The sequence below is a fragment of the Doryrhamphus excisus genome, linkage group LG22 (assembly GCF_037039965.1).
Source record: "Doryrhamphus excisus strain RoL-2023G ecotype Guam linkage group LG22, RoL_Dexc_Guam_v1.1, whole genome shotgun sequence".
NCBI lineage: Eukaryota > Metazoa > Chordata > Actinopteri > Syngnathiformes > Syngnathidae > Doryrhamphus > Doryrhamphus excisus.
The window spans coordinates 3,045,157-3,067,539 of NC_136378.1; the positions used below are offsets into that span (position 1 = coordinate 3,045,157).

At 40.3% G+C, this 22,383-nt stretch overlaps 2 protein-coding genes across 5 annotated transcripts in view; one reads left to right on the top strand and one right to left on the bottom strand.

Moving 5' to 3' along the window:
- Nucleotides 1-967: 967 nt before the first annotated feature.
- mapk9 (mitogen-activated protein kinase 9) overlaps nucleotides 968-22,383 on the top strand; it is a 36,865-nt gene continuing 15,449 nt past the window's right edge. Inside the window, exons 1-12 of one of the 4 annotated variants that reach the window (XR_013625285.1) lie at nucleotides 971-1,135; nucleotides 5,688-5,834; nucleotides 7,475-7,604; nucleotides 7,818-7,876; nucleotides 9,165-9,303; nucleotides 9,382-9,547; nucleotides 10,892-10,963; nucleotides 12,120-12,302; nucleotides 13,451-13,575; nucleotides 13,670-13,733; nucleotides 14,759-14,830; nucleotides 14,919-16,716. Coding sequence is in view for 2 of the 4 variants with exons in the window: in XM_058063256.2 (XP_057919239.1) it covers nucleotides 5,719-5,834; nucleotides 7,475-7,604; nucleotides 7,818-7,876; nucleotides 9,165-9,303; nucleotides 9,382-9,547; nucleotides 10,892-10,963; nucleotides 12,120-12,302; nucleotides 13,451-13,575; nucleotides 13,670-13,733; nucleotides 14,759-14,830; nucleotides 14,919-15,055 (1,263 nt within the window). In the remaining 2 variants the exon portion in view is untranslated. Of the gene's footprint in view, nucleotides 1,136-5,687; nucleotides 5,835-7,474; nucleotides 7,605-7,817; nucleotides 7,877-9,164; nucleotides 9,304-9,381; nucleotides 9,548-10,891; nucleotides 10,964-12,119; nucleotides 12,303-13,450; nucleotides 13,576-13,669; nucleotides 13,734-14,758; nucleotides 14,831-14,918; nucleotides 16,997-22,383 lie in introns of those variants that run through there. The other 3 variants (XR_013625286.1, XM_058063256.2, XM_058063259.2) reach the window with 3 other exon arrangements.
- Nucleotides 18,371-21,714, bottom strand: LOC131110656 (uncharacterized). The gene is made up of 2 exons (XM_078788374.1): nucleotides 20,852-21,714; nucleotides 18,371-18,992 (listed from the first exon to the last, which is right to left on the bottom strand). The coding sequence occupies exons 1-2, from the start codon at nucleotides 21,712-21,714 to the stop codon at nucleotides 18,755-18,757; spliced, it is 1,101 nt and encodes a 366-aa protein (XP_078644500.1). The 3' UTR covers nucleotides 18,371-18,754.

Genomic DNA, 22,383 nt, shown 5'->3' on the forward strand with positions numbered 1-22,383 from the left:
ACTGTTACATTTGTTCACTTCCTGCTTTCCTAATATAGTTTAATTTAAAAATATATATATTTTTTTAAAAAATGTTTTTTTTTTTCATGTTTTATTTTTTTTTTATGTAATTTTTGTCACAAAATCAGTTCACAGTTCCACATGTCCAAAAGGAGTAGGAAGAAGCAAAGCTTATTAAATCCTACCCCTCCATCTGGTACTTTTACAATCAGTAACTGTTACATTTGTTCACTTCCTGCTTTCCTAATATAGTTTAATTAAAAATTGTAATTTTTTTTAATTTAGAAAGTTTTTACATTTTAAAATTTTTTATTTTTATTTTTTATTATTATTTATTTATTTATGTCACATAATCAGTTCACAGTTCCACATGTCCAAAAGGAGTAGGAAGAAGCAAAGCTTATTAAATCCTACTCCTCCATCTGGTACTTTTACAATCAGTAACTGTTACATTTGTTCACTTCCTGCTTTCCTAATATAGTTTAAGTTTTGTTTTATTTTTTTGTTTTATTTTTTTTGTGTCACGTACCGAAGTACGAGTTGATATGCTAAGTACAGTATACATGGCAGTATATCTTTACTTTATTGAACTTTTTGGGTTTTATAAAGTTATGTATTGAAATATGCCAAACAATATCAAAAACGTTAAGATGTAATACAAAGTGAAGATGTTGCAAAGAAAATGGCGGGCCATGAAAAACTGGAATGAACCACAAATGGTTTGTGGGCCGGATGTTGGACACCACTGTCATTACGCTCATAATAATTGACAATAATTTCCAATGTGAATGTGTATTTTATTTTACGATAATAATATCGTTCAAATTGTCTGAAAACATTTTTATAAATTAAGTTTATCCTCGATCAAGTTTCCTGACGTCACCCTGCGTGATGACGTCATGCCCAACCAACCATCTCCGCCTCCCGCTGTGACGTCCTTGTCCTCCACACTCGGCGCCCCCCACCCCCCCAGTCACTGGAGTTGGGCTCGGAGCTCCGGGAAGCACCGGTCCCCTTCGTGACAGCCACAGCCGTCTTTCGAGTAAACTTTCCCCCGGACTCTCGGTCGTGTCGGAGGGACGGAGAGGGCGCCTTTTCCGCGCTGTCCATGCCGGGGAGAGGCGAAGGGAAGACGGTAAGAGTCCGCCGGCGTTTCCGCTCGAACCGCGCGAGCTTTCACTTCGCCCCCACGGCCCCCCACGACTACCGCATTGCTCCCCGACACTGACGACACTTACGACGTAGGCCTCGGTAACTTATTTCCACGCATGAAACTAAGCTATACCCTTAGCTTTTAAACCGGTGTCGGCGCCTCTTGGGGTGATTTACAGCCGTGCTTCGAGGCACCTATCCCGGCCAGCTGTGATGCGGCGACCGCTGTGTGTCATCCACGCTTGACTTCACGCCCCACGTATGCTTGCTTGTTTGCTTGTGTGTCTATTCCACAGCAGGCATGTTGGCCCTGGTATAGCCAGGTATACACCCTGTTATGTCATACATTATACTTCCACAGCCCCCACCCACTTGGGTACACTCTAGTCACGTCAGGACAACTGGTGCTGTGGATCCTCTCCATATTCATTTAGAGGCAAGTTTCGTGGGTGAGCACATTAACACCAGGAATATGTACAGTTATTCTATGTGGATGTGGGAGGAAGCTGGAGAAACCCACTCGCCCTATTTGCAGAGATGCTTAAACAGAGATTCGATCCCGGACTGTGGGGTTGTACAGTGACACATGAGCTCCAAAAGGCAACATACACCCACTCGAGTGGATTGTGTTAAGTCACTTTGGTTCCCTGCTAGTTCAGGTGGTTTAGTCTAAAGCAGGGGTCTCAAACTCAATTTACCTGGGGGCCACTGGAGCTGGGGTCTGGGTGAGACTGGGCCACATCAGGTAAAAAAAAAAACAAATGAAACAAAAAATTAAACAAATTAAACAAATTAAACAAATTAAACTTTCATATCAAGACGGGGGCCTCAAACTAGTGTCCTGCGGGCCACATTTGGCCCGCGGGCCGCGTGTTTGAGACCCCTGCCATACAGCATCCATATCAAACTTGCACGGGCCGCACTAACATTAAACTTTCATATCAAGGCGGGGGCCTCAGGCCGTGAGTTTGAGACCCCTGGTCTAGTGTGAATGCAGTCCAGGACCAAACGGTGAGTTCAAATCGTGCAAAAAAAATCAGTCAAATGTACGCCGACATGCGTAAATACAGTAGTTGACTGTTTTGCTTAACCAGCCTCTCGGCTAAGACAACTGGGATAGGCTCCAGCATATCCGTGACCCTTGTTAGGATAAGCCGGATTGATGGACTGGATTGGGTGAAGTCACTACTGTGAATGCTATTTTTGGTCCATAGTAGAGTACTGGACTACAAATGTGAACGCACCCAAAAAGAGCATCCATTTTTTTCCCCCCAACTGAGTCTCCAGGCTGTGCTAATCTGATCACCCACTCAGCTCACTGATTCCCATCCAACCCCCAAATACTAGCTGTAGTCACGTTAGATAGACCCCCCCCTCAAGGCTGGACTCCCGAGTGGACAGCAGCAGTCATGAGGAGTGGAGGACGGCGGCGCTGTGAAGGTCACACTGCATATGATCATAAACCTCATAGCCAAATGGTTGGCTTATATAACAGCAGGAATTTACAGCAGTTGATATTTCAGATGTTGGTGTTTTGCCACAACGCATCCGGGAGAATATGTCACATGTTGTTGGCAGTGAAACACTTGGAAATTAGGATTTTAGCACAATTTAGTTGTATGGTTAGCGCGCAGCGCGCACCTAACGGCTGAGAGACACGGGTTCAATTCCACCTTCGGCCATCTCTGTGTGGAGTTTGCATGTTCTCCCCGTGTATGTGTGGGGTTATTCCCGATACTCCGTTTTCCTCCCACATTCCAAAAACATGCTAGGTTAATTAGCGACTCCAAATTGTCCATAGTTATGAATGTGAGTGTGAATGGTTGTTTGGATTGGCTGGCCACCAGTCCAGGGTGTGCCCCACCTCTCGCCCGAAGACAGCTGGGATAGGCTCCAGCATCCCCAGCGACCCTCGTGAGGATAAGCGGTAGAAAATGAATGAATGAATAAGTTCTCCTCCTATTTTGTGTGGAAGTGGTAACTTTTTGGCTTCTTATTTTGTCTTTCCCCACCCTCGGCCATCTCTGTGTGGAGTTTGCATGTTCTCCCCGTGCATGCGTGGGTTTTCTCCGGGTACTCCGTTTTCCTCCCACATTCCAAAAACATGCTAGGTTAATTAGCGACTCCAAATTGTCCATAGGTATGAATGTGAGTGTGAATGGTTGTTTGTCTATATGTGCCCTGTGATTGGCTGGCCACCAGTCCAGGGTGTACGACGCCTCTCGCCTGAAGACAGCTGGGATAGGCTCCTGCACCCCCACGACCCTCGTGAGGATAAACGTTAGAAAATGAATGAGTTCTCCACCTATTTTGTGTGGAAGTGGTAACTGTTTGGCTTCTTATTTTGTCTTTCCCCACCCTCGGCCATCTCTGTGTGGAGTTTGCATGTTCTCCCCGTGCATGCGTGGGTTTTCTCCGGGTACTCCGGTTTCCTCCCACATTCCAAAAACATGCTAGGTTAATTGGCGACTCCAAATTGTCCATAGGTATGAATGTGAGTGTGAATGGTTGTTTGTCTATATGTGCCCTGGCGACCAGTCCAGGGTGTACCCCGCCTCTCGCCCGAAGAAGGCTGGGGTAGGCTGCAGTACCCCCCACAACTCCCCCGGTAGAAAATGAATGAATGAATGAGTTCTTCTCCTATTTTGTGTGGAAGTGGTAACTTTTTGGCTTCTTATTTTGTCTTTCTCCACCCTCGGCCATCTCTGTGTGGAGTTTGCATGTTCTCCCCGTGCATGCGTGGGTTTTCTCCGGGTACTCCGGTTTCATCCCACATTCCAAAATCATGCTAGGTTAATTAGCGACTCCAAATTCATAACAATAACTTTGAATAAATGTTGCATTTTCTATCCATGAGTGCTGATTTTTCCGCAAACGAACTGTTCATTCGTGATTCGTCAGTATGGTCGTGGGTACGTTGGAGTCCAACCCAGCTGATTTTTGTTTGATTGTGTTGTCTCATTTCCTGAGTGGGGATATTATTTGGTGATGCTGTACTGTACGATGGAGATGATGGAGGAAATGATGAGGAATGATGAAAGTTAGGACCCTCAAATGTTGGTAAAAGCCCAAAGCAGCTCTCGTCTCATGTTTAGTCAGAGCGCCAGCTGGAAGAGGAAAATCCACAGAGGCAGGAGAGGGGGGAGTACATGAGATGAGCTTTTCCCCCGAAGTAGTGGCGTGGAAGCAGAGCAGGCCTAAACCTCCTGCAGCTGATGGCCTTTTTTCCCAGTGAGTGCATGCATGCATTTACAAAGCAGCACTGAGGAGAGAAAATAATGCGCAGAGGATTGGATTTTAAAAAGCAAGCTATTTAAAAAAAAACAGTAAATTGTAAATAATGTGAAAAGAGACAAACAGCTTTTGGTAATGGTAATGGTTTAATTTCATTTGAACATGCATCAGATTACAATTGAATGCATCACATAATCAGTTCACAGTTCCACATGTCCAAAAGGAGTAGGAAGAAGCAAAGCTTATTAAATCCTACCCCTCCATCTGGTACTTTTACAATCAGTAACTGTTACATTTGTTCACTTCCTGCCTAATATAGTTTAATTTAGATTTTTTTTAATTAAAAAAATTTTTAATTGTAATTTTTTTTAATTTTTAATTTTTTTTAAGTATTTAATTTTAAAAATTTTTGTAATTTTTTTTATTTTATTTTTGTCACGTACTTAAGTACGAGGTGAAAGCTTATTAAATCCTACCCCTCTATCTGGTACTTTTACAATCAGTAACTTACATTTGACACTTCCTGCTTTCCTAAAATAGTTTAGGAACTAGGTTCCTGTGAGTGTGAATGGTTGTTTGTCTATATGTGCCCTGTGATTGGCTGGCCACCAGTCCAGGGTGTACCCCGCCTCTCGCCTGAAGACGGCTGGGATAGGCTCCAGCACCCCCCGCAACCCTTGTGAGGATAAACGGTAGAAAATGAATGAATGAATGAGTTCTCCTCCTATTTTGTGTGGAAGTGGTAACTTTTTGGCTTCTTATTTTGTCTTTCTCCACCCTCGGCCATCTTTGTGCGGAGTTTCCATGTTCTCCTTGTGCATGCGTGGGTTTTTTTTCCGGGTACTCCAGTTTCCTCCCACATTCCAAAAACATGCTAGGTTAATTAGCGACTCCAAATTGTCCATAGGTATGAATGTGAGTGTGAATGGTTGTTTGTCTATATGTGCCCTGTGATTGGCTGGCCACCAATCCAGGGTGTACCCCGCCTCTCGCCTGAAGACGGCTGGGATAGGCTCCAGCACCCCCCGCAACCCTTGTGAGGATAAACAGTAGAAAATGAATGAATGAGCTTCCTCCTATTTTGTGTGGAAGTGGTAACTTTTTGTCTTCTTCTTTTTCTTTCCCCACACAATGCACCACCTTAAGGTAGTGTGTGATTAAATGTAAGTTAATAAAAGGACTTCAGGGTGAGACCAAGTTGCAGACGTCATGATGGCAGCAGCATGGGCAGTGAGGGAGGCGTGGAGGCGTCGTTCCACCTGACGTCTGAGCTTAACACGTTTGCTTTCTGCACTCCACAGACAGCGCCGGTGTCCCTGACTGTCCCTCAGGATGAGCGAGGCAGAGAATCAGTTCTACAGTGTTCAGGTGGGGGACTCCACCTTTACTGTACTCACCCGCTACCAGCAGCTCCGCGCCATCGGTTCTGGGGCCCAGGGCATCGTTTGGTAAGCATGTGTAAAAAAGGATGCTGCATTTGAAAAATTAGTTAATTACACTTTCTCTCATTTTCTTAATGTTGAGTTATTTTATTTTTATGGTCACTTAATAAGAAAACTGTCAAACCAACCAATCAATAAATTCTAATGATATTCAGAACCATCAATTTGGACTTTCAAGTCTGATCTTTTCAAAATGTTTGCCTCTAAAAAAAAAAAAAAAAAAGTAATGATCCATAGCAAATGACAAGAAAGCTAATGATCAGATTATCCTCTACTGTGCTGGTGCCTACTTAGCCGTGGCAGCACCATGAAAGTTGCTAAAGTGAATAATTAGCATTGTGTAATGGACTGTATGCTGTTGATGCACCCAATGGGACCATACCACACTCGCCTTAGCCTGGCGTTAGCTTTATGTCTTATTGTTTGTGTCTTTATGCCGGAAGGATGTGAGATCACTGCTTCACCTGACATGATTAAAAAATATACAGTATGTCTATTGATGTATATGATAATTTCTCCGGGTACTCCGGTTTCCTCCCACATTCCAAAAACATGCTAGGTTAATTGCCGACTCCACATTTTCCATAGGTATGAATATGAGTGTGAATGGTTGTTTGTCTATATGTGCCCTGTGATTGGCTGGCCACCAGTCCGGGGTGTACCCCGCCTCTCGCCCGAACACAGCTGGGATAGGCTCCAGCACGACCCTTGTGAGGATAAGCGGTATAAAATGAATGAATTAATAGTTCTCCTCCTATTTTGTGTGGAAGTGGTAACTTTTTTGTTTCTTATTTTGTCTTTCCCCACCCTCGGCCATCTCTGTGTGGAGTTTGCATGTTCTCCCGAGTACTCCGATTTCCTCCCACATTCCAAAAACATGCTAGGTTAATTAGCGACTCCAAATTGTCCATAGGTATGAATGTGAGTGTGAATGGTTGTTTGTCCTTATGTGCCCTGTGATTGGCTGGCTGGGAACCAGTCCAGGGTGTACCCCGCATTTCGGCCGAAGACAGCTGGGATAGGCTCCAGCAATCCCCGCAAACCTTGTGAGGATAAGCGGTAAAAAATGAATGAATTAATAGTTCTCCTCCTATTTTGTGTGGAAGTGGTAACTTTTTTGTTTCTTATTTTGTCTTTCCCCACCCTCGGCCATCTCTGTGTGGGGTTTGCATGTTCTCCCGAGTACTCCGATTTCCTCCCACATTCCAAAAACATGCTAGGTTAATTAGCGACTCCAAATTGTCCATAGGTATGAATGTGAGTGTGAATGGTTGTTTGTCTATATGTGCCCTGTGATTGGCTGGCTGGCCACCAGTCCAGGGTGTACCCCACATTTCGGCCGAAGACGGCTGGAATAGGCTCCAGCAACCCCCGCGACCCTTGTGAGGATAAGCGGTAGAAAATGAATGAATGAGTTCTCCTATTTTGTGTGGAAGTGGTAACTTTTTTGTTTCTTATTTTGTCTCTCCCCACCCTCTGCACTTCAATCCAGTCCATCCAATTCCACATTTCTTGATTATAGTTGTGCGCGTCCTTTTCCACACGGTTATGCAGACATTCTGTTCATCAAGTTGACTGCCTATCGAACAACAACAACAACAACAACTTGGCGGTTTGTGACATATTTTTGTCTCCTTTATGAGCAGCTCTGCCCTGGATACAGTCCTCGGCATCCCGGTGGCGGTGAAAAAGCTGTGTCGGCCCTTCCAGAACCAGACTCATGCTAAACGTGCATACAGGGAGCTTGTGCTGCTCAAATGTGTCAATCACAAAAATGTAAGAATAATATTCACGTTATGTACATATTTATAACTCAGTGTGTAGTTTGGAAGGCTAATGTACATTTTGGTGCTAAACTAACACAAGCATGTCTTAATAAACATCATCATGTCATGTTCTTGGTTACCATGGCGATGACAAACCAGGAAGAGCTACCCGTCTGATCGGAATAATGACGGTGGGTGAACTAATGTCCATCTCTGCTTGCAGATCATCCGTCTGATCAATGTCTTCACGCCTCAGAAGTCACTGGAGGAATTTCAGGATCTGTGAGTCGTCGTACTTTTGTACTGTATGTAGTTTCCTGGCTTTGCCCGCCCACGTCAGGGGGGTCGGCAACCTTTAGCATCAAACATGTCTAACATAGAAATAGTTCACATACCTGTACATTAGTGCTGTGTCCTTATGCAGGCAATTCAATATGCTTGCACTGAATTAATGTTGGGGTGGCACGGCGGTGGAGTGGTTAGCGCACAGACCCCCCACATTCCAAAAACATGCTAGGTTAATTAACGACTCCAAATTGTCTATAGGTATGAATGTGAGTGTGAATGGTTGTTTGTCTATATGTGCCCTGTGATTGGCTGGCCACCAGTCCGGGGTGTACTCCGCCTCTTGCCCAAAGACAGCTGGGATAGGCTCCAGCACCCCCGCGACCCTCGTGAGGGTAAGCGGTAGACAATGAATGAATGAATGAGTTATCCTCCTATTTTGTGTGGAAGTGGTAACTTTTCGGCTTCTTATTTTGTCTTTCCCCACCCTCGGCCATCTCTGTGTGGAGTTTGCATGTTCTCCCCGTGCATGCGTGGGTTTTCTCCGGTTTCCTCCCACATTCCAAAAACATGCTAGGTTAATTAGCGACTCCAAATTGTCCATAGGTATGAATGTGAGTGTGAATGGTTGTTTGTCTATATGTGCCCTGTGATTGGCTAGCCACCAGTCTAGGGTGTACTCCGCCTCTCGCCCAAAGACAGCTGGGATAGGCTCCAGCACCCCCGCGACCCTCGTGAGAATATAAGCGGTCGAAAATGAATGAATGAGTTCTCCTCCTATTTTGTGTGGAAGTGGTAATTTTTTGGCTTCCTATTTTGTCTTTCCCCACCTTCGGCCATCTCTGTGTGGAGTTTGCATGTTCTACCCGTGCATGCGTGGGTTTTCTCCGGTTTCCTCCCACATTCCAAAAACATGCTACGTTAATTAGCGACTCCAAATTGTCCATAGGTATGAATGTGAGTGTGAATGGTTGTTTGTCTATATGTGCCCTGTGATTGGCTGGCCACCAGTCCAGGGTGTACCTTGCCCGCTCTTGCCCGAAGACAGCTGGGATAGGCTCCAGCACCCTCACAACCCTCATGAGGACAGTGGTAAAAAATGTCTCCTCCTATTTTGTGTGGAAGTGGTAACTTTTTGGCTTCTTATTTTGTCTTTCCCCACCCTCGCCCATCTCTGTGTGGAATTTGCATGTTCTCCTCGTGCATGCGTGGGTTTTCTCCGGGTACTCCGGTTTCCTCCCACATTCCAAAAACATGCTAGGTTAATGATTCGTTCATCTTGCAGGTATCTGGTAATGGAGCTGATGGATGCCAGCCTCTGCCAGGTCATCCACATGGATTTGGATCACGAGAGAATGTCTTACCTGCTCTACCAGATCCTCTGTGGCATCAGGCACCTGCACTCCGCCGGCATCATCCACAGGGTATGGACTTGGAGCTCAAGATGTCTCATACATGAAGTAGACTCATTCAGTACGAATGTTGTGTTTGTGTCCCATCAGGATTTAAAGCCCAGCAACATTGTCGTGAAGTCGGATTGCACCCTGAAAATATTGGACTTTGGTCTGGCGAGGACGGCGTGCACCAACTTTATGATGACACCGTATGTGGTAACCAGATACTACCGAGCACCGGAAGTCATTCTGGGGATGAAGTATAAGGAGAACGGTGAGGAGAACAGGTTCACATCTAACTCTGATACATGATTCAGTTTTACTGACTAGACCAGGGGTCTCAAACTCAATTTACCTGGGGACCACTGGAGCTAGGGTCTGGGTGAGGCTGGGCCGCATCAGGTAAAAAAAAAAAAAATGTATATATTAAAAAATGAAAATATAGTAAAAATATTAATAAGTATTAATTATATGAAATATTAATAAATATATATATAGTATAATAGTCTTCAATGCTTCTGCTATACCCTCCACTTTTTCAGTGCTTTGGTTCTTTGCAAAAGCTCTGATAAAACATTAAATTATAATAAATTAATTTGTATTATTATTAAATTATTAAATAAATGTTTAATGTTAATTTTTATTTTTCAACACAAAATAAGATGGAAAAATAAATAATCAAATCAAAAAACAAATGAAACAAGTGAAACAAATGAACAAATTAATTTTTATTTATTATTAAATGATTAAATAAATGTTTAATGTTAATTTTTATTTTTTTCGACACAATATAAGATGGAAAAATAAATAAGCAAATTAAAAAAAACAAATGAAACAAATGAACACATTTTTAGTTATTATTAAATTATTAAATAAATGTGTAATGTAAATTTTTATTTTTTGACACAAAATAAGATGAAAAATAAATAAGCAAATCAAAAAACAAATGAAACAAATGAACAAATTATTTATTATTAAATTATTAAATAAATGTTTAATGTTAATTTTTATTTTTCGACACAAAATAAGATGGAAAAATAAATAAGCAAATCAAAAAACAAATTAAACAAACGAACAAATTAATTTTTATTTATTATTAAATTATTAAATAAATGTTTAATATTAATTTTTATTTTTCAACAAAATAAGATGGAAAAATAAATAAACAAATCAAAAGTAACTTAAATTAAACTTTCATGTCAAGGCGGGGGCCTCAAACTAGTGTCCTGCGGGCCACATTTGGCCCGCGGGCCGCGTGTTTGAGACCCCTGGACTAGACTTTAATGCGATGGCTTTAGCGGAATTGACTGTATCCTTTCTTGAGCGTCCTCGATCATTACTGGATGTGAATTAGAAGTTTAGAACACATTTAGAACACACAGCAATTTACCACACATAAGTTAGCATGGAAAGAAAATGGCCGCCTGTGCCCGAAAGGGAAGACCAATCCAGCCTGAGGTTGAACATGATGATGTAAACATGCAATACTTCAATGTCAATATATTATTTTTACATCATAATGCAGCTTCTATCTGTTGTCTTTTACAAGCTAATGCAAATGATTTTGTAATAGATTTGCTGTTTAATGTGAATATTTATTAATATGCTGTGTTTGCAGTGGACATCTGGTCCGTGGGCTGCATCATGGGAGAGATGGTAAAAGGCAGCGTCATCTTCCAAGGCACTGACCGTATCCTCCACCGCCTCTTCCTGCCTCTCTAACCTTACACACAATCATTTGATTATATCTTCTCATGGGACAATACTAAAAAAAAAAAAAAATGTTTCTTTAATTTTTAAAATTATTTTATTATTATTATCATTTTTTTTGTATTGTCCCATGTTCAATGATGACACTGAAATGCTGTTTTGTCTGTCTCCCTTTAAGAATGAGCTGAGGTTTTTTTTTAATTAAAAAAATAAAAATTAAAAAAAATTTAAATTAAAAATTTAACAAATTTTAAAAAATGTAAATAAAAAAAGACTAAAAAAAAAATTGAACTAAGCTAAATACAGGGATGAAGAGTACGAGTACGTATGCGAGTACACAATCATTTGATTATATCTTCTCATGGGACAATACTAAAAAAAAAAATTAAAATTAAAAATAAATTTAAAAATTATAAAAAATTAAAATAAAAAAAAACTAAAAATAAAAAAAACTTAATGAACTTAAAAACATTATGTCATTGTATGATCATATCACCTCGTAATTCGGTATGTGACAATAAATAAATAAATAAAATTAAAAATATTAAAAATTACATAAAACAAATGAATTTTTTTTTACTATATTAGGAAAGCAGGAAGTGAACAAATGTAACAGTTACTGATTGTAAAAGTACCAGATGGAGGGGTAGGATTTAATAAGCTTTGCTTCTTCCTACTCCTTTTGGACATGTGGAACTGGGAACTGATTATGTGACAAAAATAAAAAATAATAAAAAAATAAAATAAAAAAACTTAAACTATATTAGGAAAGCAGGAAGTGAACAAATATAACAGTTACTGATTGTAAAAGTACCAGATTGAGGGGTAGGATTTAATAAGCTTTGCTTCTTCCTACTCCTTTTGGACATGTGGAACTGTGAACTGATTATGTGATGCATTCAATTGTAATCTGATGCATGTTCAAATGAAATTAAACCATTACCATTACCAAAAACATGCAAGGTAATCATCAAAAGTCTTGGGACATATTTCAGATAATAACTATGGTTAGACACAGGAAAAAGCTCCATACGTTTTTCCAAGTAAGGATCAAGTATTCCAATCTTTCCTTCGTTCCTTTGATCCACTTGCATATATTCCACCACCCGTTTTTCCCTAACGAGCACCCTGGCCAGACATCGACCAGTGGAACAAAGTCATTGAGGTTCTGGGCACGCCCAGTCTGGAGTTTATGAACCGCCTGATGGAGACCGTGAGGAACTATGTGATGAACAAGCCGCAATATCCTGGAGTCAGCTTTGCAGAGCTTTTCCCTGACTGGGCCTTTCCTTCGGATTCGGAACACGACAAGTTAAAAAGTAAGGATCAAGGTCTGGGTGAGTAAAAAAAAAAAATAATAATAATAATTAAAAAAAAAATATATATATATATATACACAAAATACAAATATAATAAAAATATTCATAAATATTAATTATATTAATAAATATATATATATATATATAATATAATAGTCTTCAATGCTTCTGCTATACCCTCCACTTTTTCAGTGCTTTGGTTCTTTGCAAAAGCTCTGATAAAACATTAAATTATAATAAATTATTATAAATTATTTTTTATTCATCATTAAATTATTAAATAAATGTTTAATGTTAATTTTTATTTTTTGACACAAAATAAGATGGAAAAATAAATAAGCAAATCAAAAAACAAATGAAACAAGTGGAACAAATTAATAAATTCATTTTTATTTATTATTAAATTATTAAATAAATGTTTAATGTTAATTTTTATTTTTTGACACAAAATAAAATGGAAAAATAAATAAGCAAATCAAAAAACAAATGAACAAATTACTTTTTATTTATTATTAAATTATTAAATAAATGTTTAATGTTAATTTTTATTTTTCGGCATAAAATAAGATGGAAAAATAAATAAGAAAATCAAACAAATGAACAAATTAATTTTTATTTATTATTAAATTATTAAATAAATGTTTAATGTTAATTTTTATTTTTCGACACAAAATAAGATGGAAAAATAAACAAGCAAATCAAAAACAAATAAATTTTTATTTATTATTAAATTATTAAATAAATGTTTAATGTTAATTTTTATTTTTCGACACAAAATAAGATGGAAAAATAAACAAGCAAATCAAAAAACAAATACATTTTTATTTATTATTAAATTATTAAATAATGTTTAATGTTAATTTTTATTTTTCGACACAAAATAAGATGGAAAAATAAACAAGCAAATCAAAAAAGCAAATTAAACAAATTAAACTTTCACATCAAGGTGGGGGCCCGCGGGCCATGAGTTTGAGACCCCTGCTGTAGAGTATGCTCGGAGCGTTTACATATTTTATATGACTTTGACATCACCAGAGATGACAACACCTTTAGGGAACCTCCTCGGCTCACATGAGATCTGCTTCAGTCCGTGATGTCATCGCCCTGTTTCCATAGTAACCGTTCTCCTCATCCCTTTGCCACGACAGCAGGTCAAGCACGGGACTTGCTGTCCAAAATGCTGGTCATCGACCCCGAGTGCCGCATTTCCGTGGAGGAAGCTCTCAATCATCCCTACATTCACGTGTGGTACGACCCGACCGAGGCCGATGCGGTGAGGACGACGCCCCCCCCACTACCGGTCCACTTCATCAGTACAATGATTACACGAGGCCTCTTTGTGTGATTTGTCTCTTTGTCTCTTTCAGCCTCCGCCCCAGATATCTGATAAGCAGCTCGAAGAGAGAGAGCACAGCATTGAACAGTGGAAAGGTAGGCTGCGGTGCCCTCTAGTGGACAAATGTGTCAACTGGTTTTTCTTGCCAAGAATGTCTGCACACAAAATAGAATGTCACCAAGGCCGAACAGCTCACAAAGCTGGTGTGTTTGTACTTTCTTATTAGGAACAGACAGGCAGTGTCACTTATATAATGACTATTTCATATTTTTGACAGCCCCAATAATAATATTATATGGTATAATGGTAATGGTTTTATTTCATTAGAACATGCATCAGATTACAATTGAATGCATCACATAATCAGTTCACAGTTCCACATGTCCAAAAGGAGTAGGAAGAAGCAAAGCTTATTAAATCCTACCCCTCCATCTGGTACTTTTACAATCAGTAACTGTTACATTTGTTCACTTCCTGCTTTCCTAATATCGTTTATTTTTTTTATTTTTTTATTATCACGTACCGAAGTACAAGGTGATATGACCATTCAATTTAGTGATATATATAGCACATCATGACTAGTTCAAGACTCTTCATCCTTGTATTTAGCTTAGTTTAAGTTTTTGGTTTTTTTTTTTAATTTGTTAAATTTTTATGAAAATTTTTTTATTTTAAATTTTTTTTATTTATTTATTTATTTTTTTGGAACTCAGCTCATTCTTAAAGGTATTCAGACAAAACAGCATTTCAGTGTCATCATTGAACATGGGACAATACCAAAAAAAATGATAATAATAATAAAATAATTTTTAAAATTAAAAAAACATTTAAAAAAATTTTTTTAGTATTGTCCCATGAGAAGAATAAATCAAATGATTGTGTACTTGCATACGTACTAGTACTGTTCAATGATGACACTGAAATGCTGTTTTGTCTGTCTCCCTTTAAGAATGAGCTGAGTTTTCTTTTATTAAAAAAAATTAAATGTAAAAATTAAAATGAAAAATTTAACGAATTTTAAAAAATTAAAATAAAAAATCAAATGATTGTGTTTTTTTATTTTAATTTTTTTTATTTTATTGAAAGTATTATTAAAGTATTATATGGTGTTTTTCTTCAGAGCTTATTTATGAGGAGGTGATAGACTGGGAAGAGAGGAACAAGAACGGCGTGATGAAAGAGGACTGCTCTGGTATCTTCTTGTTCTGCCTGGAAATTCAAGACATATTTGATTATATAATATGAAGATAAACTTATGTCATGCGTGTGTCACGTTTTAGATGTGGTGTCCAGCTCGGCGTCGCAGTCGTCGTCGGCCAATGACATCTCATCCATGTCCACAGAGCACACGGTGGCGTCGGACACGGACAGCAGCAGCATCGACACGCTCACAGGGCCGTTGGACGAGAGTCAGTGAACGCAATCTGTGTCTTCCCTGTCATATTCATATCATATTTTTTTCTTTTTAATCTTATCACGTTTTTTGTTTTTCTTATAAAAGTGGATCTTCTTGATGTTCTCCTTCACCCCTAAAGCTAGTTTTGGACCGCGGATTAGAGATAAAAATGGTGGATGATGCATGTGTTGATTGAATAGGAGCACCAGTGGGGGGTGGGGGGGGGCGGTTTGTTTTATATAGTTGTATTTTTGAATAGTTTTATTTTTGTAGCCAGTTGAAACAAAACGTTTACGGCCATCAACGTTACGAAGAAGTTCACCAAATAGAAACCAGAGCTGCTTGCATGCATGTCGAAAATGTCAAAATGAACAAAAGCTTAACGTGGATGTTAAAATGGCCATCAATGGCCGTAATCGGGTTCGATGTCTCCATTCTATAGATCAGTGATTTTCAACCACTGTTCCGCGGCACACTAGTGTACCTTGAGTGAGGAATTATCCGATATCACTTTTTATAATTAACATGTATTAATCATCATTTGCATAGGCTCCAGCACCCGCCGCAACTCTTGTGAGGATAAGCAGTACGAAATGAAATGAATGAATGAGTTCTCCTATTTTGTGTGGAAGTGGTAACTTTTCGGCTTCTTATTTTGTCTTTCCCCACCCTCGGCCATCTTTGTGTGGAGTTTGCATGTTCTCCCCGTGCATGCGTGGGTTTTTTTTCCGGGTACTCCGGTTTCCTCCCACATTCCAAAAACATGCTAGGTTAATTAGCGACTCCAAATTGTCCATAGGTATGAATGTGAGTGTGAATGGTTGTTTGCCTCGTCCAAAGACAGCTGGGATAGGCTCCAGCACGACCCTTGTCCAGAAAATGAATGAATGAATGAGTTCTCCTCCTATTTTGTGTGGAAGTGGTAACTTTTCGGCTTCTTATTTTGTCTTTCCCCACCCTCGGCCATCTCTGAGTGGAGTTTGCATGTTCTCCCCGTGCATGCGTGGGTTTTTTTTTCCGGGTACTTCGGTTTCCTCCCACATTCCAAAAACATGCTAGGTTAATTAGCGACTCCAAATTGTCCAGAAAATGAATGAATGAATGAGTTCTCCTCTTATTTTGTGTGGAAGTGGTAACTTTTTGGCTTATTATTTTGTCTTTTCCTCACCCTCGGCCATCTCTGTGTGGAGTTTGCATGTTCTCCCCGTGCATGCGTGGGTTTTCTCCGGGTACTCCGGTTTCCTCCCACATTCCAAAAACATGCTAGGTTAATTAGCGACTCCAAATTGTCCAGAAAATGAATGAATGAATGAGTTCTCCTCCTATTTTGTGTGGAAGTGGTAACTTTTTTGGCTTCTTATTTTGTCTTTCCTCACCCTCGGCCATCTTTGTGTGGAGTTTGCATGTTCTCCCCGTGCATGCGTGGGTTTTTTTTCCGGGTACTCCGGTTTCCTCCCACATTCCAAAAACATGCTAGGTTAATTAGCGACTCCAAATTGTCCAGAAAATGAATGAATGAGTTCTCCTCCTATTTTGTGTGGAAGTGGTAACTTTTTGGCTTCTTATTTTGTCTTTCCCCACCCTCGGCCATCTCTGGGTGGAGTTTGCATGTTCTCCCCGTGCATGCGTGGGTTTTTTTTCCGGGTACTCCGGTTTCCTCCCACATTCCAAAAACATGCTAGGTTAATTAGCAACATTATTGGTTCGTTTTGGTTTTTCCAATGTAAAAAAAAAAAACGTGCCGTGGCTCAAGAAAGGTTGAAAATCACTGCTATAGATGGCGCGCTATATATTTTTTATTCTTCTGGCCTGACTTGTGGAGATGATTGACACCTGACAGCATGGCCGATGTGTGCTTGCAGTGTTTTATTCCTCCATAGACGTCATGTTAGTGGATGTAGAGATGATGTCAAAACACGTCGTGGTTGTAGACCCTCGTCATTGCAGATAGTGTTTCACAAATGTATACTATTGCAACATTTTACATAAGGTACTGTACTAATTAATATCAGCGTGTACATCAAACAATATTATATTCTGTAAATTTAGCAGAGGGAAGAAACATGTTTTTTTTTCTGTTCTTGCAAAAATGTTGCACATATTGAGGCTTATCTGATCATTTAGCCTCTTGTCAAATATGTATTTTGATCAACAAACACGCCATAACAAAAGCATTCCATAACATCAGCCATGAGTCGTAATATCATGAAAAAAAAAAATACTACAAAACAGTAAGTGAGGGGCGGCACGGTGGTCGAGTGGTTAGCGTGCAGACCTCGCAGATTGGAGACTAGAGTTCAATTCCACACTCGGCCATCTCTGTGTGGAGTTTGCATGTTCTCCCTGTGCAGGATAGGTGGTAGAAAATGAATGAATGAATGAGTTCTCCTCCTATTTTGTGTGGAAGTGGTAACTTTTTGCCGTCTTATTTTGTCTTTCCCCACCCTGAGCCATCTTTGTGTGGAGTTTGCATGTTCTCCTCGTGAATGCGTGGGTTTTTTCCGGGTACTCCGGTTTCCTCCCACATTCCAAAAACATGCTAGGTTAATTAGCGACTCCAAATTGTCCATAGGTATGAATGTGAGTGTGAATGGTTGTTTGTCTATATGTGCCCTGTGATTGACTGGCCATCAGTCCAGGGTGTACCCCGCCTGCCTCTCGCCCGAAGACAGCTGGGATAGGCTCCAGCATAAAGCGGTAGAAAATGAATGAATGAATGAGTTCTCCTCCTATTTTGTGTGGAAGTGGTAACTTTTTGGCTTCTTATTTTGTCTTTCCCCACCCTTGGCCATTTCCCAGTGTTCTTCCAGTGAATGTGTGGGTTTTCTCCGGGTACTCCGGTTTCCTCCCACATTCCAAAAACATGCTAGGTTAATTAGCGACTCCAAATTGTCCATAGGTATGAATGTGAGTGTGAATGGTTGTTTGTCTATATGTGCCCTGTGATTGGCTTGGCCACCAGTCCAGGGTGTACCCCGCCCGCCTCTCGCCTGAAAACAGCGACCCTAGTGAGGATAAGCGGTAGAAAATGAATGAGTTCTCCTCCTATTTTGTGTGGAAGTGGTAACTTTTTGGATACTTATTTTGTCTTTCCCCACTTTCGGCCATTTCTGTGTGGAGTTTGCATGTTCTCCCCGTGCATGCGTGGGTTTTCTCCGGGTATTCCGGTTTCCTCCCACATTCCAAAAAACATGCTAGGCTAATTAGCGACTCCAAATCGTCCATAGGTATGAATGTGAGTGTGACTTCACGCAGACTTATGCCGAGCACTAAAATTATTATATATTCCCGCCTTCCCGGTAATTTTCAATTCTGTGTACGACACAATTTTTTTGAATGCAGTTTTATTTTCAGAAACGTCTTGTGGAATTGCATCGATCATTCATTCAGGGGGCCTGTTGTCATGACAACTTAGTAGGGTTTGTACAAAGCAAAAGGAAGTAGTAAGTATGTGTTTTTATAGATGGATGTAAATAGATATAGATATATCAGTGCAGGATGTTTATGGAGTTTGTGATTCCCTACTAAATTCCCATGAGAGCATATTGTATTCCAATTCATACAGTGTGTATTTTTCAGATCCCTTATAAGTGTACAACATGGAAGCCCTTCCCAAAACCGGAAAGGGAACGTTCTGTCTGGAGAGAGATAAAGTATTATACAACATTTTGTGTTCTTTACGCTTGAGTTTTCTTTCTTCTTCATGTTTTTTGTCGTTTCTCAAAAGCTCCTGATGATGTTTTCTGTCTTCTTCGCCTCGTTGTTGAGCTCACCAAACGTGTCGAAGAACTGCTCCATGTCTTTCTGCAGTGCCGAGTTGCACAGCTCGGCGGCGGCACGCTCTCTTTCCGACTCGGTGATCTTTGCTTGCACGACCTGGTACCAGTGACGCTGCCGGGACAGGTTGGTTTTCAAACGAACAACCTCCTCCTGCAGCTCCTTGTTTCGCTCCTCTAAGCTGAGATGCATTGGAAAGGAAGATACCACAGCATCAAACACGCAGGTCAGTTCTGATTGTATCGAAAATATTATTCCGTGACTGGATTTGGATTATTCCATGAAAGACGCTATTAGTTTTTTTCCTTCACTCGCTGCTGTTGCTGTTGACCTTTTGCTCCAGACTTGCTCCATCTATATTAGTAATAAGGTATGTGTTGTTGGACTAGGTCAGCAGCATAGCCTCTTAATTTAGCCCAGTCTCCATGCGTCCTGCTTTTTTTCCATAGATCCACCAAATGGACTCTGTTACCGTATTTCCCGGACTATAAGTCGCACTTTTTTGAATAGGTTGGCTGTTCCTGCGACTTATAAAAGAGAAAAAGTGTTTATGTTACATAAACACTGAACACCTTTTATGTTTGTTTATTTTTTGTGTAGCTGAATAAGCATTGTGTTAGCATATCTTACATCTATTCAGACTGTTCTCTATTCTTTTATTATTGTTAGAACTTGCCTTCCAAGAGGACGTAATGTCTGTTTTGGTTAAGTAGTTCAAATAAATTACCCACAAAAAATGTGACTTTTACTTATGTATGTTTTTTCTACCGAATTATGCATTTTTGGCCTTGTGTGACTTATACTCCAGTGCGACTTATGTATGTTTTTTCTACCTAATTATGCATTTTTGGCCTTGTGCGACTTATACTCCAGTACGACTTATGTATGTTTTTTTTTTCTACCTAATTATGCATTTTTGGCTTTGTGCGACTTATACTCCAGTACGACTTATGTATGTTTTTTCTACCTAATTATACTAGACTTATACTCCGGTGCGACTTATACTCCGGTGCGACTTATATATGTTTTTTTTCTACCTAATTATGCATTTTTGGCATTGTGCGACTTATACTCCGGAGCGACTTATGTATGTTTTTTTCAACCTAATTATGCATTTTTGGCATTGTGCGACTTACATTTCGGAGCGACTTATGTATGTTTTTTTCTACCTAATTATGCATATTTGGCCTTGTGCAACTTATACTCCAGTGCGACTTATGTATGTTTTTTTCTACCTAATTATGCATTTTTGGCCTTGTGCGACTTATGTATGTTTTTTTTTTACATAATTATGCATTTTTGGCCTTGTGCGAGTTACACTCCAGTGCGTCTTATGTATGGTTTTTTCTACCAAATTATGCATTTTTGGCCTTGTACGACTTATGTATGTTTTTTTCTACCTAATTATGCATTTTAGGCCTTGTGCGACTTATACTCCAGAGCGACTTATGTATGTTTTTTTTCTACCTAATTATGCATTTTTGGCCTTGTGCGACTTATACTTCAGTGCGACTTATGTATGTTTTTTTCAACCTAATTATGCATTTTTGGCCTTGTGTGACTTATGTATGTTTTTTTTTTACATAATTATGCATTTTTGGCCTTGTGCGAGTTACACTCCAGTGCGTCTTATGTATGTTTTTTTCTACCTAATTATGCATTTTTGGCCTTGTGTGACTTATACTCCGGAGCGACTTATGTATGTTTTTTTTTACCTAATTATGCATTTTTGGCATTGTGCGACTTATATTCCGGAGCGACTTATAGTCCAGAAAATACGGTATATCTTGAAACCAATGAAACGAGAGCAACCAGTGGTGAGAATAACGTAACGTGTTATCTTAACGTGCAATCCTATGAAATGGAAAGTAGTTTCCTAAAGGAGTTGCAGAGCAGCTGGGAGCTAAACAGGAAGTCGGGGTGAAGCTCGGGTCAAATGTGGGCCTTCTAAAGCACAGCTGACTGAACACACTTTTCCCAAACAGGAAGTCCACAGATGCTTGAAAGCGAATTAGAGACACAAACTATCGTCAACATTACCTGACTATCCGGGCCTCGTACACTTCCTGTTGTCTGACGATGTGCTGCTGGAGGTTGGTGAGGAGGCTGCGTAGCGCACGGGCGGAAGGGTCAGCGAGGGGTAAAGGAGGGGGTACCTTAGAAACCCCCCACGGAGTCTGGACTTCGCTTGGTTGCCATAGCGCCTGCCGTTGTTGCTGAGATAACTGGTGGATCTGCAACATCTGGTCCACATCTTGTACAAACCCACGTGATACCGAGTCCAGCTCTTGCTGATGTTCGATTTCTTGGTTCTGGTTCTGGTTGTGGCAGCCGCTTTCTAACCGAGAACCTCCTTCATCGGCTGCTATCTGGATCAGCTTCGAGGCCCACATGTCTTCCTGAAAGTGCTCCTGGAAGCTGGGTTCCATTTCAAAAACTTCCTCGATGTGGTCAGGGGTTTCAGCGCCGGAGAGGTTATCGTAGAACGACAGCGTGCTCAGATGTTCCGTGCTCGGGGTCGGACTTGGGATGTGATACAGTGGAGTGCTGTCATCCCGCCAGTGTCCTCCTCCTCCTCCTCCTCCTCCTCTTGTTCGGTTTATTCCCGGATCATGAGCCAATATTCCCAAACCTCCTCTCCAAGCACAGTAGGAGTGATCTGGCCCACCGCCAGGCGTTCTTTCCTCACTGACCCGTGTGGGCACCTCGGCCACAGCGGGGGCCAGAACAGTCTGAGGGATGCAGAGGCCAGGGGGTCTGGTTACTGCGGGGTACACAAGTCTACTCTCCATTTCCCTGTCTCGCCCATGCTGGGTGAAAGGTGGGCAGTTGTCGTAAACCGGGTCCGTGGAACAGGAAGCGGCTGAGGTGGAGGTCCTTACAAGACGACGGTGCAAGTCCATGATCCAACTTTTTTTTTTTTTTTTAAAACCCAAACCCTTCTTCTTCAGCTTCTTGCTGGTTGTGTGAGACTGCTGCAGAGTCCGAGTCAGGTTGTAGTGGTGTGGGGGGGGCACGGCCGTGTGGACCATGTGTGTGTGTGTGTGTGTGTGTGTGTGTGTGTGTCTTTAAGCAGGACTGACATCAGCTGTTACTTTAGCACTGCTTCATGCCTGAAGACACTGGCATTACAACTGTGACCACAGAAATAGACGGCGGCCACGGACACTACGTGTGAAATGCTTACATTGCATATATTCTATATGTATCCGTCCCAAATATACATACATACATACATACATACATACATACATACATACATACATACATACATACATGAAGCTATTGTCATACAATACAAGAGCAGGCTCAAAACATCTGCATTCACAAATAATGCTCAGGTTGCATCATCTTAGAAGTATAAAAAAAAAAAAATATATATATATATATAATAAAAATATTAATAATATTAATTATATTAAATATTAATAAATGTATATAATATAATAGTCTTCAATGCTTCTGCTATACCCTCCACTTTTTCAGTGCTTTGGTTCTTTGCAAAAGCTCAGATAAAACATTAAATTATAATACAATATTATAAATTATTATAAATTATTTTGTATTTATTA

What these genes read in the sequence shown, in the direction of transcription:
- LOC131110656 (XM_078788374.1), bottom strand. Translation starts at nt 21,714, where the DNA reads ATGGACTTGCACCGTCGTCTTGTAAGGACCTCCACCTCAGCCGCTTCC. An exon ending in TACGAGGCCCGGATAGTCAG is followed by an intron (nt 18,993 to 20,851) that starts GTAATGTTGACG and finishes AATGCATCTCAG; the next exon opens with CTTAGAGGAGCGAAACAAGG.